General features: G+C 42.4%; 1 protein-coding gene across 1 annotated transcript in view; it reads right to left on the reverse strand.

Moving 5' to 3' along the window:
- amph (amphiphysin) overlaps positions 1-15,988 on the reverse strand; it is a gene marked incomplete at both ends in the record, with an annotated part of 37,996 nt that continues 22,008 nt past the window's right edge. The window contains 13 exons of the mRNA XM_080543473.1: positions 1-105; positions 288-389; positions 1,045-1,233; positions 3,630-3,680; positions 5,962-6,372; positions 7,423-7,467; positions 8,342-8,374; positions 9,147-10,349; positions 10,443-10,922; positions 11,298-11,324; positions 12,387-12,410; positions 13,005-13,106; positions 14,027-14,146. Coding sequence (XP_080399599.1) covers positions 1-105; positions 288-389; positions 1,045-1,233; positions 3,630-3,680; positions 5,962-6,372; positions 7,423-7,467; positions 8,342-8,374; positions 9,147-10,349; positions 10,443-10,922; positions 11,298-11,324; positions 12,387-12,410; positions 13,005-13,106; positions 14,027-14,146 — 2,892 coding nt within the window. The remainder of the gene's footprint in view (positions 106-287; positions 390-1,044; positions 1,234-3,629; positions 3,681-5,961; positions 6,373-7,422; positions 7,468-8,341; positions 8,375-9,146; positions 10,350-10,442; positions 10,923-11,297; positions 11,325-12,386; positions 12,411-13,004; positions 13,107-14,026; positions 14,147-15,988) is intronic.

Genomic DNA, 15,988 nt, shown 5'->3' on the forward strand with positions numbered 1-15,988 from the left:
TTATTCCAAGCGCTGTGTGAAGTTTTCTGGGAAGAGTCCTTTGTGGGCCCCCGCCCCAATCTGCGACCAATCGCTTTCTTTGATACCTGTGAGCCAACCAGCATCCTTGAAAACAAAGAGGACAAACAGGTAAAGGTTCATTTTGATGGACCAAGGATAGGTGATTTCAGAAGATTTTCTATTCCATTCCATCATTATATTCGATACCTTTATTCCATTCAAAAAGTTGAGTACCGGTATTATTACAAGGTTAACACAGTACAATGATAATACAGGGTTTGTCTAACCTGATCTTCAGCTGTCGCAGTGGGAACAACCAGAACAACGTCACCTTTCTTCAGCTCCAACTCATCTGAGTTTGCAGCTTCAAAGTCATGCAGTGTCTCCACCTACAGTACAGGATGGGAAACACAATACAGCATGACTACATGTGGTTGTGTGAATGTGTAATAGGAGAGAAACACTTCCAAAATAAATGTTTGCTTCAGTGCATACCCTTCCCTTTCACTCAAGGGGAAATCGCCATTTTACCCGGATGTAAGATGGTGACAAAGAGCAGGGCGATTCTCTCCTGTTTGGAAAAGGGGAATTCTGTCCCCTCCAAAATCCCCTCCACCAAATCAACAAAAAACATCCCTTCAGCACGAATTGTGTATCCCACAATCCCACGATCCAATGTTTCATTCCTGTCTTTAGACGTACCCATGAAACGGTGTTACGGTACATGTGGGAATACGGTACATGTGGGAAAACTAGGGTTAGGGTTAGGTGCTAGGGTGACTTGGTACATGCTGGCATGTCTAACCCTAACCCTAACCCTAACCTTAACCCTAACCCTACCCCTAACCCTAACCCTAACCTTAACCATAGCACCCTAGCACCTAACCCTAACCCTAGTTTTCCCACATGTACCGTATTCCCACATGTACCGTAACACCTATACCACTAATGTAACACAACAAAATACGGAAAGATTCCAAGGGGGTGAATACTTATTGATGGCAGTGTATGTGGAAGTGTGATCAAGCTTAAAGAAGAGGTAACCTTGTACAGGAAGCCAGTGGGGAGTCCTGGTGAGCCATCAGAAGAAGTGATATCTTTGGCCACCTGGCTGTCTGGTGTCACTCCGTTGTCACTAACGGTCGTGGGGGAAATGATATCACCGTCGCGGTCATCGTCACCCTCGTTGCTGGAGGCAGGCTCGATCACCACAGAGGGAATCGGCATCTTCTCCTGGAGATGATATAGACACCCATTAACTTTCAGTATTCACAGTAACATACTCACGCACGCACACGCATGCACACACACACACACACACACACACACACACACACACACACACAACAACATCCATTTGGTTTCAGAACATGACTTCATGGGACTATTAAGCCTCAGGCATGGTTCTATTGAAATCGTATTGTAAAATGTTTCTCGCTGATAACACTTCTGCATGATGGGTGAATTATATACCTCCTCACGGCCCACTTCCGCAGTACCCTCAGTAGCCCAAGTAGCCTCCTTAGGGGTCTCATCCACTGCTTCAGACACTACAGTCTGGAGAGATGTGTGGGAGCATAAGAGCCAATGCTGGGACATTACAGTCAACCAGGTCAACCAGGTCAGAGTGTACATGGGCAAAGGGACAAGGATAGTCGGGATGGAACGGAGACAGTTTAAGCACTAAACATAATATACTGTGGGGTGGGGGAGGCTGCAGGCTGGAGGAGGTAGAACAGCAGGGGAGGCTTTCTACCTAAAAAAAGCCTTCCCCCAAAAAAATAGATCAAAGAAAAAAAGATAATAAATCATATGATCGGGTGACAGGCACTGGACTGTACAATGAGGGTCATTTTAATTGCATGTTTCTGACCATACAATACAAAGAGGGGGTGATACTATCCTGTTTAGTTTTATTGGCTGCAGGGTGTTTATGAGAATGCTACTGTATAGAGGTCAATAGATTTTTGCTGGGAGTATACGTATGTTGAATAGATAAGCAAACATATCATATTGTGCCTTCAATTAAGTGTTTGCTGTGCACATTGTCATGGTTAACAGCAACATTGTTCTACCAGTATACTGCAGGTGTAGAAATGTTCCCATTCAGACACAAACAATTCGATCAGTAGCTTAATGTTACTGCACAATCCATGACCTTTCATCGTCAGAGGACGTTCTGATTGGTCAGTGTGACTTCAGGGGATCTCTACACAAGGGGAATGAGTTGTACCTGGTCCTAACCGTCCAAATTAAATTTGATTGTCTGACTACAACATGCATACTGTAGCATATGTATTGGAGTTTCCTGGAGGGACAGATCAAAACAGCCTTGATTTTCAATAAATACAGTATGTAAGGGATCACTATAAATGAATATTAGTATACAGTATACACCAAACACACACAAAAAATGTAATACCTATAAAACAAGGTAACGCATTCTATTACAGTCAAATATCAGAGAGAATAACTCTAGCAGCATGGTAAAAGAGTGTCACCACCAGAAAACACCACAAAAACACAAAATATATACAAAATATTTACAGCAAATCATCACTATTAAATTTGCACAGTTTTGGACTTTCTCAAAAAACAAGGTTTACATAAATGGCCACCCTTTCAATATTTTATAAAAGGAGTTTCATGAACGATGATTATCATAATTTGAAATGTACTGTATCCATACAATAATCTGATCAGAGAAACTTACAACAACATAGTTTACATCACAAAGACTCAAAACAACAATGTATTTGATAATGCACAGTACATTTGAGTACAAAATAAAACTGCAGCATGTACTGTAATCAGGTATTTAAGAGCAAATATGACTGGCCACCTACATTGTTATTTTCATTGTCCAGCAATCACAATGTCATGCTGCTACAAGGCAGCATTTGGATACTAATGTAACACCTCACTTGGAGCCTACGTCATTAAGCCAAGGTAAAAGGTGATGTCTCTTACGAGCCAGTTATAATGGAAAACGTTGACATAACTGATAAAATCAGATGCCATGCTTGTCATTTTGTCTTACTTTATTGTTATATTCAGTTTGGATTTGAAATCAAACAATTACTATGGGGTCAAAGCAGAGGTTCTCAGCTTTAATTCAATGTCTTTTTTGTCCAGATAGGCTACACCATTTAGAAAGTCCAACTTTATTATTTTTCACTACAGGGACATTTTCAGTTATTGCTTCCTCAAAATTCATTATCAAAGAATTGTTCAATGTGAAAGCCTTGTCTCTTTACTACTGTCATTGAACACGTGCTATGTTACATCAAAGACCAAATTACATGTCATGTGTTCTTGGATAAGCGAAAACAATAAACCCTTGGACCAATCCCAATGGTCAAGCATTGTTTACAAACAATTGCAGGAACTGCAGCACATTTGACTGTATAAGAAATGCAAATTGTGCCTTACAGTGAATGGTTGGACAGTATATGTGGGGTCATGGTTATTAGGGCTTTGGGTTTGGGGGTGAGGATTATTAGGGGTTTGGGATTGGAGGGTGAGGGTTATTAGGGGTTTGGGATTAGGGGGTGAGGGTTATTAAGGATTTGATATTGTGGAGTGAGGGTTATTAGGTGTTTGGGATTGGGGGGTGAGAGAATAATTACCGGAGCCTCCTCCACAGGGGAGTCCTCTTCCTTCGGGGTTGGAACCGGTTCCTACATACAGAAGAGAGTGGGTTCACATTCAAGTAAAGAGGGAAGAGAGGACTCTTAAAGCCTTGCGGGGGATGTGATGGTGTGCTTGCTGTGTCCCTTTATTGGGATGAATGACAGGTGGGGCCATCTCTTGCTAGTGTCACCAGCCTGTACCAGTTATCTTACTGTTATCTTCAGGTACGCAAAAGTGTGTGTCCCATAGTGACGGGGTCGAACTGAGTCGACTGAAACAACAACCTTTTCCGTAAAAACAATAAACTATCATTAAAAATATAATATCCATTTTCTTTGGGATAATTATTTTTCCAATTATGGCAAAAACATTACTTAAGGACATTCCAAAGAATGTTAATTTCCCAAATCCCACGTTTATCTCAATAGTAACCTGTGTCCTTTTGAGTTGAGCCTCAGTGTCATGTGATTCACTCTGTCCCTAACGACTCACACTATCTACTTGTACAAGACACTCTGTCAAATATGACATAAGGTACCAACTCATACGAGACACTCTTTAGAGTTCCTTATGCCAAATTGTGCCTTAAGTCATAGTTACCGGAGCAGCTGCTTCTTTGGGGGATGCTTTTTCAACCTCTTCATAAGGGGGGATCTAAGTGTGGAAAAAGATTAATGCATCTAGCTAGTCGCTACCTAAAATTAGCAAATGTTTTGGAATTAAGCCATTAGCTTTGTGTTAGAATGAGGGATATCTGCAGTGCATAGACTGGAGTAGCAACTGCATGTATAGTAAATAACAGCAGTTCTGTTCTTCATGGATAGTATTAGTACAGCATTGTAAAGGACTGAAGTGCAGGCGTGAATGAATCCCTTTACACAGTCGTTGCTTATCCATGTAAATCCAGGGTTAATCATATTCATATCATACTGTATGATACAGTACATATTAACATACAGATTAAACATTTAGATACAACAAACACCAGGAACATATTCTTGTTCAATGCAAAACTATTACAGAAATGTTTTAAGTAAAACAAAAAAGAACAACAAATTAAAGGAAATTATAAACCGTATTTCAACAGACATCTTTCGTTGAAGCATTTAAAAGTAGTTTTGCAACTTATGATGTCACATGAAAGAAATGCCACTCACATTTCTAGCATGACAGCGATTCATTCACCACCCTGAATTAAACCAGTCATAATCACAATGCAAAAGACACAAATGAAATAAAAACACACAAATGAAATAAAAACACACAAATGAAATAAAAACACATACAAATGACCATTGACATATTTAGGTACACACAGATGAATACTTAATGTTGTGTGTTTTAACAGACTTACTTGAAACATACAACATACCATTAAAAAAAGGACAAGTATGATTTAATGGAATATTAACTTACTGTACAGTAGTTAGGCTTGCAAACTTGAACTTAGATTAGAAGTTCATTTCACATACAGTATTTGGTTTCTCTCTCTCTCTCTCGCTCTCTCTCTCTCTCTCTCTCTCTCTCATTCCCATGAGGCTTTGAACAATGTTGATGGTAGGATTTGAGACCCAGCTTCTACTGTACAATGAGGTGGACTTGACTTGCATGGCAATAAGGTGTGGATAGACAGAGAGGAGAAGATCTTGTACATACCTCAGTTGGTTCCACCGCTTCAGTGGCTGCAGACTCCACTGGAGAACCCACAGTGGACTTAACCAGCAATAAGTTAGAGAAAGATGGTATTTAATACTCTAATCCTGCTGTCTTTTACAGAACTGTTAAGAAGAAATACAGTATGGATGGATTCGTGTTGAGGTATGGTGCAATGGTTTGAAAAAAACACGGGTTAGGGTTATGACTTGAAAAGGAACGTGACAGAAATAAACAATAACCACAAAACATAGAAAAAAGAAAGTCTGAAAATAATAAATAAAATAAAATCAAAAATAATAAATGAGAACATGATGGTAATGATGATGAAGATGAGGCCAGCTGATGCAAATGAGAACAACTATGATGACAATAATAATAATGATGATGATGATGATGATGATGATGATGATGACGATGATGATGACGATGATGATGATGACGATGATGATGATGATGAAAGCACTGATAATGTCGATGACGATGAGGATGGTGGTTGTGTCAAAGCTGATGAAGACGATTAAGTGATGAGGATCAAAACCATGCATGATGATTGACGGTAGCACAGGGCTATGCCAATAATGACAGCATAGACCATAGTGACCATGACATGACACTTGCTTGTGGTGATGATGACCATGCTTTGTAACAGATATATAGGTAACTCTCACTCACAGCAGCCTTCTCTTGAGGACTGGTGGCATTCTTAGCTGCCTCGACCTCATCACTGGGAGTTGCAGGCTCCTGGACCTCCCCTACCTCTGTCTCAGAGGCTACAGCTGGGGCGACAGCCGCCTCAGGGGCTACAGCTGGGGCGACAGCCGCCTCAGAGGCTACAGCTGGGGCGACAGCTGCCTCAGAGGCTACAGCTGGGGCGACAGCCGCCTCAGAGGCTACAGCTGGGGCGACAGCTGCCTCAATGGCTACAGCTGGGGCGACAGCCGCCTCAGAGGCTACAGCTGGGGCGACAGCTGCCTCAATGGCTACAGCCGCCTCAGGGGAAGTGGCAACCTCAATGGCCACGGCAGCCTCGGGTGAAGCAGCAGCCTCAGTGGCCGGAGTGGCCGGAGCGGCCCCAGCCTCGTTCTTTCACAAAGACAAGCAGGGTAAGAGGCAGTCAACCCCTCTGTCAAACACAAGGTAGCTGCCAGAACAGTAGCATGCCGATACAGTTCTTCCCCCCAGTGTACTGTAACTTAGTTGGGGGCAGGCCACCATTCCTGTGCCTGCCCATCCCCTGTCTAACCGAATAAGTCTTCATTATTGTTTCAATGAAAATACTGATATTTAAAGTCCTGGGGCCTCGTTTATAGAAAGCACTTTGGATCAAATTTGATCTTACCCGTGTCGTATGTAGAAAACCACGTCAAAGTAGTGATTTATACAATTTCAACGTGAGTCGATTTGACCGTGGAAACGATCGTAGCTCTACGTCAGGTATTGACTTGACGTACACACATTACCTACTGGTTATGCGGAGTTATTACAGGCATGTGAGCCGCACTGCCTACTGTAATTCATGCGAAGTGAACGTGGCTCGTAATAAAATTAACGATGTTGTTATCAGCCGACAAAATGAGTTTAATTCAAGATTTAAAGGGAACTGATGTTTATGATTGTATTTCAGTCTTCCTTTATATTCCTCCGCTATAATTGAGCCGCTATCACAGGGCGTAAATACAAAGCTCATTCACCTGCGTTCAATTTCAAGTATATTTGGTATTTATAGACTTTAGTACGTACGCAATTTTAAACAAGCGTAGCCCGTTTTATAAATAATGCTTACGTCCGTTTAGAAAAATGTGCTTACGTGCAAGTCAAAGATGACGTTCAAGTACTTTTTTTTATAAATGAGGCCCCTGGATGATTTGGCTTCACAGTACAGTGTGTTTGTTTAGAAAACAAAGTAAAACATGATTGCTTGTTTTTCAAAAAAACTCAACATACAGTAGGTACAGTAATACATCAAATACATACAAGCAATGCACTACATGTACACAAACATAATTTATCCATAACGGATTAAAAAAAAACATAATTCACCCAATAACAAAAAACAACTGGCATAAATAAACATACTCTTGGAAGAATACTGTGAGGAAAGAAATGTGTGTCATATTGAGAGTGTTGACTCACCATCTGACCAAAATCAGCAACAAATGTTGGGGCAGATGAATCCATCTTTAAGATATGGTGGTAATTTAAAAGAGAGAGAGAGAGAGAGAGAGAGAGAGAGAGAGAGAGAGAGAGAGAGACAATGAGAGAAAGGGAGATAGAGAGAGAGAGAAGGAGAAGGAGAAGGAGAAGGAGAAGGAGAAGGAGAAGGAGAAGGAGAGGAGAAGGAGAAGGAGAAGGAAAAAGTTAGAAAGTACACAAGCACAGCATACTCAGTAGATATTACCATAAAATGTCAGAACAGATTCATGTATATGTATAATATTTTTTAGAGGACATTGTTGATGGGACATTCAGGGAAACATGGTGTGGGATTAAAGGAGTGATAGTACAGACGGTGACTTGGTCCTAACATATTTGAGGAAGATAGTTTGTGAAAAATTCACAAGGCGATTTAGGTACATTATTGTGTATGTGGTAATGTTCTGATCCGTCTTGACTTTGTTATACACAAAATGATATCGTCATATGGAGAGTTTAAGGGTCAATTTCAGCGAACATCATCAGGATATTAAATCATGCCACCTAATACCATCTACTAACTACATCTAGAGTACCTAACTACTCTTTGGGAGGTTACAGCTGATCTGCAGGTTAAGTTTACCGTAATATCTCATGTCAATTCCATTCAGAATATAGGGTTGTAGATGAACTTCAGCCAAAAAATATATGGTTGTTGACATCATAATCCCACTTGATCCTTCCTTATCTTTTGTGATTACCTACTGTACAGAATTATTTTACAATATACTGAACCTTACAACTAAGAATGATGAGCAACTATGCAGACTAGCCAGACAGTGATAGTCTCACTATCATCATGCTATTATTTAATAAAAAGAAAACGAATAAATAAATCAAATTGGTATGGGCTAATTACCTGTGAAAATCCGTTAAATGCATTGTTGGTCACCTAAATTCAATCACAGAGACACAATATGCATTTCAGGCTTTTAGGCAAGACAGAAATGTGACACGGTCTGGTGGAAAGGGCCGCATGTCGGCAATTCTCAAGTCGCGCCAATGAACAAACTTTACGAAAGTGTTGAAGAGCCCACTCAATATAACAAACAACAGTTTTAGGATCACTAAATACTCATTTGTGAATTGAATTCACTCTCTACTGGGTACTAAGTAGGATGTGTTCAAAAGCAAGGACTGTGTGATCATCTAATTATGTGTTTTTAGCATGTTGATAGTTCTATGATGTGCTAAACATGCAGTTAGATGTTAGTAGCGATGTTCCTTTTTAGCGCTAGCCTACTAGCAGCTGTTTTACGTGTGTGTTTTGATTCAGAGTGTGTTTCTCCGTTATTTGGTTTGAGGTGTACCAACATTCAAATAAGCATATCTTCTTCAACTATTTTACATTCTTAACATTGCTCCTCTTGAGGACTTTTTAACCAGACCCTGTCACAAATGTGTTTCAAGCAGATACGTGACAGAACGCCATTTATATAATCGACAAAGTGGAATCGACAAGCAAGCAAAGCAAGCAAGAGGAGAGAGAGGAGAAGAGGGGCTGGGGTTCTGTGGAGCTGCAGGATCCAAGGTGGGGTTGCGGGACAGCTGTTTCTATTTAATTTGTTGTGTCATCTGGGCAGGGAAAAAAGGAAAGGGAGTTCTGTTTTACTCTGGTCTACTCTATGCTACTCTATGTAGAGGGAGGGAGGATTGTCAGGTACCTCTTCCTTCTCTGTATCTATCTCTTGGTACAACTTTCCGTATCTCCGGTTTGCCACCTCGTCTTCGGACAGGTCAGAGCTTTCCAGCTCTTTGTGAGCTCTGAGCTGGATGGCACTTCCGTCCTTCGCACCTTCAGCGCCTCCTGCCCCTCCTGCCCCAGGGAAAGAGGCAAAGAGGTCTCTTGCCTGGCTGCCATCACCCCCCCAGCCTGCAGTGAAGCAGCCCTGTCCGTCTGAAGAGGAGAAGAAGCCACTGCTGTCGCTAACTTCTTGCCAGGACCCGCTGTCTACGGCGGCGCCACCTGTCTCAGTGGAACCGTTGGCAAAAGGGTCTGCCGCCCACCCTCCCCCACCACCTTCCCCAGTCGTCTCCGCAAAGGGATCTGTGGCAAAATCACCCACTACCCCACCTCCTCCTCCTTGTGTTTCTGCAAAGGGATCCGATCCAAATCCCCCCGTCTCGTGAGTCTCTGCTGCAAAAGGATCTGACGTAAAACCCCCAGGAGTTTCTGCAAAGGGGTCAGTTGGAAAACCGACGACCTGTGGAGCCCTAGTGGAGCCCTGCTGCTCCCCTGGCATGTCCTGCTGGGCGAAAGCATCATTCTCTGGGCTGCCAAACAGATCTGTACTGGCTGCAAATGATTTGTCAACGCTGGGCTGTGGAAGTTCTGGGACACTTGATACTGGATCTGTTTTGACAGGCTGTATCAGAGCTTGTTCAATTTGTTGAGCCCGGTTGGCTGCATCTCCTCCAAATTGTATATCGCTCCCCTGAGCCTGCTGCTTCTCGACTGGGGCGGCTACATCCCCTGTGTGCCAGTCTGCGAAGCCTACCTGGGCCACGGTACTGTCTGCGAGACCCTGGTCTACTGCAGCTTCCATTGTCACCCCGACATTATCCACAGTCACAGGTTCGTCATCGCCGCTGGCCCAGCCGCCACCCTGGCCGGTTGCGTCGCCCCACTCCTCCGCCGCCGTCTCATACTCGGAGCCTGACCCGTCTCGGTCGACCTGGCCAGTGAGCCCCTCCCCCTCGGGCTTGAAGTCATCTCCCCCATCCTGCTGCACCCGGTACAGGCCATGCTCGCTGTCCTCTGTGGTGTCCTGGATCTGCTGGCCATACTCATTAGTGAATATCAGGCCTGGCGTGATGGACTTCCGACGATGCTCCCCATCTGCCTCATGATCTCCCCCTGAATCTGCCTGACCTGCCCACATCCCTTCTGAGCCTGCCTCCCCTACCCCTGCCCCTGCCCCTGCCCCTGCCTCCCCTGCCTCCCATCCCCAAGACCCTGCCTCTGGTGGCCCTTGTAACGGCTCCTGCTTGGCCTTCTGGTCATCCCCCACTGCATAAGGATCACAGTCTGGGGTAGATTGGGGGTTAGGGTTCCAGCCGCTAACCTCGTCTGCAGCTTCTGCCACGACCTCTTGTGGCTGTGCTGCCACTGCTGTCTCCCCCGCCTCCCCGCCCCAGCCGTCTGCTGGCGGCCAGCTCTGGGCCTCGTCCTGCCCTGCCGCAGGCACATCAGTAGCTGCTGCCTCAGAGCCTCCGTTCTCAGTGGCGGAACCAAAGTCGGCAGCCCAGTTGGCGGTGAAGCCGGAGTCGGCGGTGAAGCCGGAGTCGGCGGTGAAGCCGGAGTCGGCGGTGAAGCCGGAGTCTCCAGCCTGCTCGAGGAATGCGGGGAACTCAGGGTTAAACTCAGCAGCATTTGGGGCATCGCCACCTCCGCCCCCCTCCTCCTTAACACCCACAGTACTCACAGACCCAGAGTCCGGCTGAAAGGCCGGTTGCGTGGAGGTATGGTAAAGAAAGAACAAAGAGTGTGTTTATAATGACAGAAGGTCCCAGAGAGGGACCGACAGAGGTGTAGAAAGATAGAACACAAGCATAGACACAAGAGAGGACGATAGTGAGAGGATTGTGGTGAATGGAGTGGTCTGAAAAGTCCACTGAACAGCTCTGGATTGTGATATAAAAAAGAGTGTCAAAACATTCTTGCGTACAGGATGAAAACATACATGTCCACAATTAATGACAGGTGCGACTACAGCTCACAGATATTGACAGTTTAAAATCAATGCACAAATATTCTCTTACAATGATTTGTTTATATTGGTGATCTGTTGCTAAGCAATGCATTTATTACTTACAGGCTGCACCACAGGTTCAGTATTTGCCTGCAACAAAAAAACAATCTCTAATGTGAGATATATATAGGAACAGTAGCTCAAATGAGCTAAAAAGCTAATTAAGTAAAATGATAAAATAGAGGTATGCCCAGTTTTGAGCAGGGGATGCATGCAAACAAACAGCCATGCTAATGTACCACATGGTCTAGCTAGCGCACCAGCTGAAGTATCATGGAAAATCGTCAGGGAAGAGGGAAGCTTCACACTGGGTATAGCTATGTCTAATGCCGGCATACACTTTTATTTCACAACGAATTTGCCAAGTTTTTGCCGTCCCAGACGATTTTTCATGATCACAGTCAAATCCTATAAACTTGGGCTACGATCAGCACGGTGGGACTCATATCGTTTGAGAGGGTCACTGACACACTGACGATGGCTGTTCCGTTCCCTAGACTCCTCTCACGGAATTCCGATAATTTTCTAACATGCCAAAAACGTTGTCCGTCCCTAGTGTAGTATGATCTCCATAAGAATACAGCCCTACACTGCAAAAAGTCTGCTCTCAAAAACAAGAAAAAAAGCAATTAAATGTGGGGAATATTACTTAAAAAAAGCAAAACTGTCTGCCAACAGAACAGGAACATTTCACTTGGCAAGATTAGATATATAATCTAACTTAGATTCACTTTTTGCAGTGTAGGCTCTAGGTTCTAATAGAAATGCATTGCCAGCGGATACACTGGTGACAAAATACTGTGAGGTGAGGGAGTCAGCTGAGGGAGCCTCTCACATGGTTTGAGGGACTCAGCAAATCATGAGCAAATAATAAATGTCATTCTACATGTGATACATAAAATGACATAGCATTAAGATTTTTTGAAATTATGTAATGTATGCCCGGCATAAAGAAAAACTACTAGTAAAAAGATAATTCAGGCATATAATATGTGTTGATTCTTTAACATACTGTATGTATATGCATTACAATACCACTAACAAATGAAACTGGAACACAGATGTCTAGACATCAGAATGCATCATTGCATTCATGTAAATCAAAGTTATTATCCACATCAATCAATGAGCAGATTATTGTACTGTACTTACCGACCACAAATCCCAGGGCAGCGACTGTGGAAGCATAACACATTAGTTATTCATACAATCGAAGAAACTTAAAACAAAAATGCACTACATTCTCTAATAAGAGTCTTCTTGTCGTGAATTCCCATAACTGACTGGCTACAAGCTGATTATTCTCTTGGTGGCTGTTATAGCAGCAGAATGAACACCAAATGAAGAATTTGATAATTACTATAAAAAGAACTAAACTACCTAGAGTCGTAGTTCTTTATTAACACTAGAACAGCCATGAGTAAAGAAAAATGTTATATCTTTGCACTCGATCAAATTTCAGGACCCTCCTTTCATGACTTTTCCTAGATATGTGCGTTCTACCACCCAGTATCCTTACATTTTCAAAATCACATCAGGATAAGCTAGTATGAAGCTATTTTGCCGTTTTTCAGTGTAGGAAGCAGGCTAATTTACAAGCGGCCCAACTAGTGGTCGTTGTGTGTAAATAGCAGCTTTGCATTGAAAAAGAGCCCCCATTTGAGCCCCCAAAGAGCCTAATTTGACCCCCGAGGCAGCTCTTTTAGTAGGTAAAAAAGGCACGGCTGTTCTAGTGTTAAAGGTGTGAGGGATATGAAAGTGAAGAGGGACCTGTGTCATGGGTGATGCGCTCTGCCCAATCGGGTTGTTGGCGTCAGGACTGAATGGATCAAAGTCCATATCGAGGAGGGATTCTCCCGGTCTCTCGTTGGGCTGCAGAAAACATATGAATGCTTTGGTTCAGTAAACTGCTTTATTACACAATTCGATAAAGATCCTGAACACATGAAATAAGATGAATTGCACATTTTGGGGCTGTTTCCCAGACACAGATCTGAACTAGACTTACAATTAAGATTCTCCATTGAACTTGATATTGAGTCCAGGACAATACGTCTGTGTCTGGGAAATGATTCCATAGTAATATACAGTAATATACAGTATATAGTGTATTTCTAAAACCACAGACTTATACAAATAATGTTAAGGCTTTGATACTGAATCAGGTGATGGTCACTTCCCTGGCTAACACAGCAAACTTGAAGTCCCTGACGTGTTAAAGTGAGAGAAAAACTGTAATGTAAATCCCTGAAATGGAGTTGCAGTGTTGACATTACAGTTTTTCCGTATTAACACGTTTTCTGAAAGCATGGCTCATTTTCTCTAACTCTAAACACAAATCTAAAAGCTCACACACAAAACCTTAAACTCCACAAATCACTTGCAAAAGCAAACACTGCATTCAAAATAATCCTATGTAGAATTGTGTGTGAGATCAGATACACACATTTCAGGTTTTTGGTCATTGTGTCTCAAGTTCCGATGTTAGTGTGTAAGCGATTGAGAAGAATTGTAACTGTTATGTTTCTGCACACATGCACAGTTCTAAGAGCAAGTTACCAGAGAAAAAAACATGAGTCCACTCCACTAGAATACCCCTGGCCATAACAACAGTATCAGGTAGGACACTCCATTTTAGAAAATGCAGAAAGGCCATTAGAACCATTAGGGACTTGAAAGTTACTTATTGGACCTTTAATAACATGGGACTCAATGACTGTGTACGACGTGGTCTGGACAAGGACAGGCGAGGTGGTCACAGCTAATGAAGAGACAGTGACGATGCCACTGACCTGTGAGGGTGAAGCTGCAGGTAAGAATTCATCACCAAACAGGTTAATGATCTGCTCCTGGTGCAGCTCCTTGGTGGGGGTGGCCTTGGGTGGTGGGGGCACCGGCGGGCCCTTTTTGAGCTGTGGAGGAGGTGAGACAAATAACATTGGGGTTTTGATTTGATTTGATTTATTAGGTTCCCCATTAGCTGATGCAAATAATCCCTCCTCCTGGGGTGGCCATATCATCCCTCCATGCTAGATATTGCAGTTATGTATTATTATTTTTTGAGTGGGGCAGTCCCACTCATATTTTCATTTTTATTGGGACAGAGACAGTAGAGATTTGACAGGAAGGATGGGTGAGAGAGAGAGAAGGGATAACATGCAGGATATGTCCGCGGCCGGAATCGAACCGGGAACCCTGCGGTTACATGGTCAGCGATTAGTCCGCTACGCCACCTAAGCGCCCCATTGCAGTTATTTATTGACATCACTCCATAACAAGGCATCTATTTAAGAACAACAATGCCAAGTGTGCTCTAGCTTTTTCCTTTTCTACGTTTATTCATTCACTCTGAACACCAAGAGCAAACCAAAATGTGCAAAGTTTTCTCAAACAACTGTACAGTATGTGAAATATGAGCAAGGCCAAAAAGATGCTGACTCCCTCATACACTCTTTTGAGGAATGTGAGATGGTAAGGAATCTATGGTTAGAACTACAGAATTGGGTCATGCAGGTGGGCAAGAGGGATGTAATCTTACACCATTTCTGTGCGTCTTCCAAAGCACTGAGAATCTTAGATACCCGGTAGAATGGATGATTCTATTTTCCTATTTAGTGCTCAAGAAATGTATCTTAAAAAGGTGCCTTTAATGTGTTCATTTCAAAAGAACATTAGGTGAAGAAAAGGGAAAATGTGATAATTTATGGACACATACATTATATTTGATGCCTTATAATAAGCAAAGGATGGGAAATACAATTAATGTGTGGATGTAAGTGTGTGTAGGTTTTAACATCTAGGTTATCTGTGTATATCTTATGTAAGAACGTTCTTCATTTAATAAATGTGTTCTTTCAAGCACAGACGTTTGACCTGCAAACATTGATTTTACAGATTTGTTGTTTGGTTGTTGGGAGAAGCACTACTAAATATACATAAGCTTTTGGGAAACTGACCACAAGTCATTTAAAATGAACTACAGTCCATAGAATGCAATACAATCAACAAACTATACATTGGGCAGAGGTATCAGCAAATTATGTGACCCAAATCTGATACCTGTCTACCATACCCATAAATACATTTAGGAAACAATGATGGATGTACACTACAAATCGAACTAAAGCTATTACGTTACTAGCTAATCACACCACTACTCGGGGGGGTCTACAAGCTACATGTGACATGGTTACTTACCATGGCACAACACAAGCAATGTATAGGGAAAAACAAAGCCATAGCAAATCAGGTTGAGACAAAACGACAACTGCTCCCAAGAATACAGTAGTGTATATATAATATTTGGTTTGGAATAATGAGTCAATTTTAATTCCTTGCGGAGACAAAACTAACCTGAATTCATGTTCATAATTATATTGTCAGAATACTGTATGTCAAGCACACACAGTGTAAGGAAGATTGGACTACTAGTATTCATTTTTTGTCTGGTGGTGTATGACATTCATTGATATAGTATATATAAGTTTGTAAACTAACCTAAATGTTGGGTTAGGGTTAACTAACCCTAACTAACCCTAACTTAACTAACCCTAACCTTTGACAACAATAACATATTTGTTACATAACAATAACTAATTTCTATTTTCAGTGAAATGTAGTTATCTTGAAACATATGGTTTCAACATGGCAGTCATTGAAATTCGACCGTACATTTCCATTCAAATCTGTACGGCTCTGGTGTATGGTCCAAGTGAGGGGAAAGGTGTAGGCCTATTGAATTAATAATTAGCTAT

Source organism: Nansenia antarctica (assembly GCF_963989245.1).
Source record: "Nansenia antarctica genome assembly, chromosome: 12".
Lineage (NCBI taxonomy): Eukaryota > Metazoa > Chordata > Actinopteri > Argentiniformes > Microstomatidae > Nansenia > Nansenia antarctica.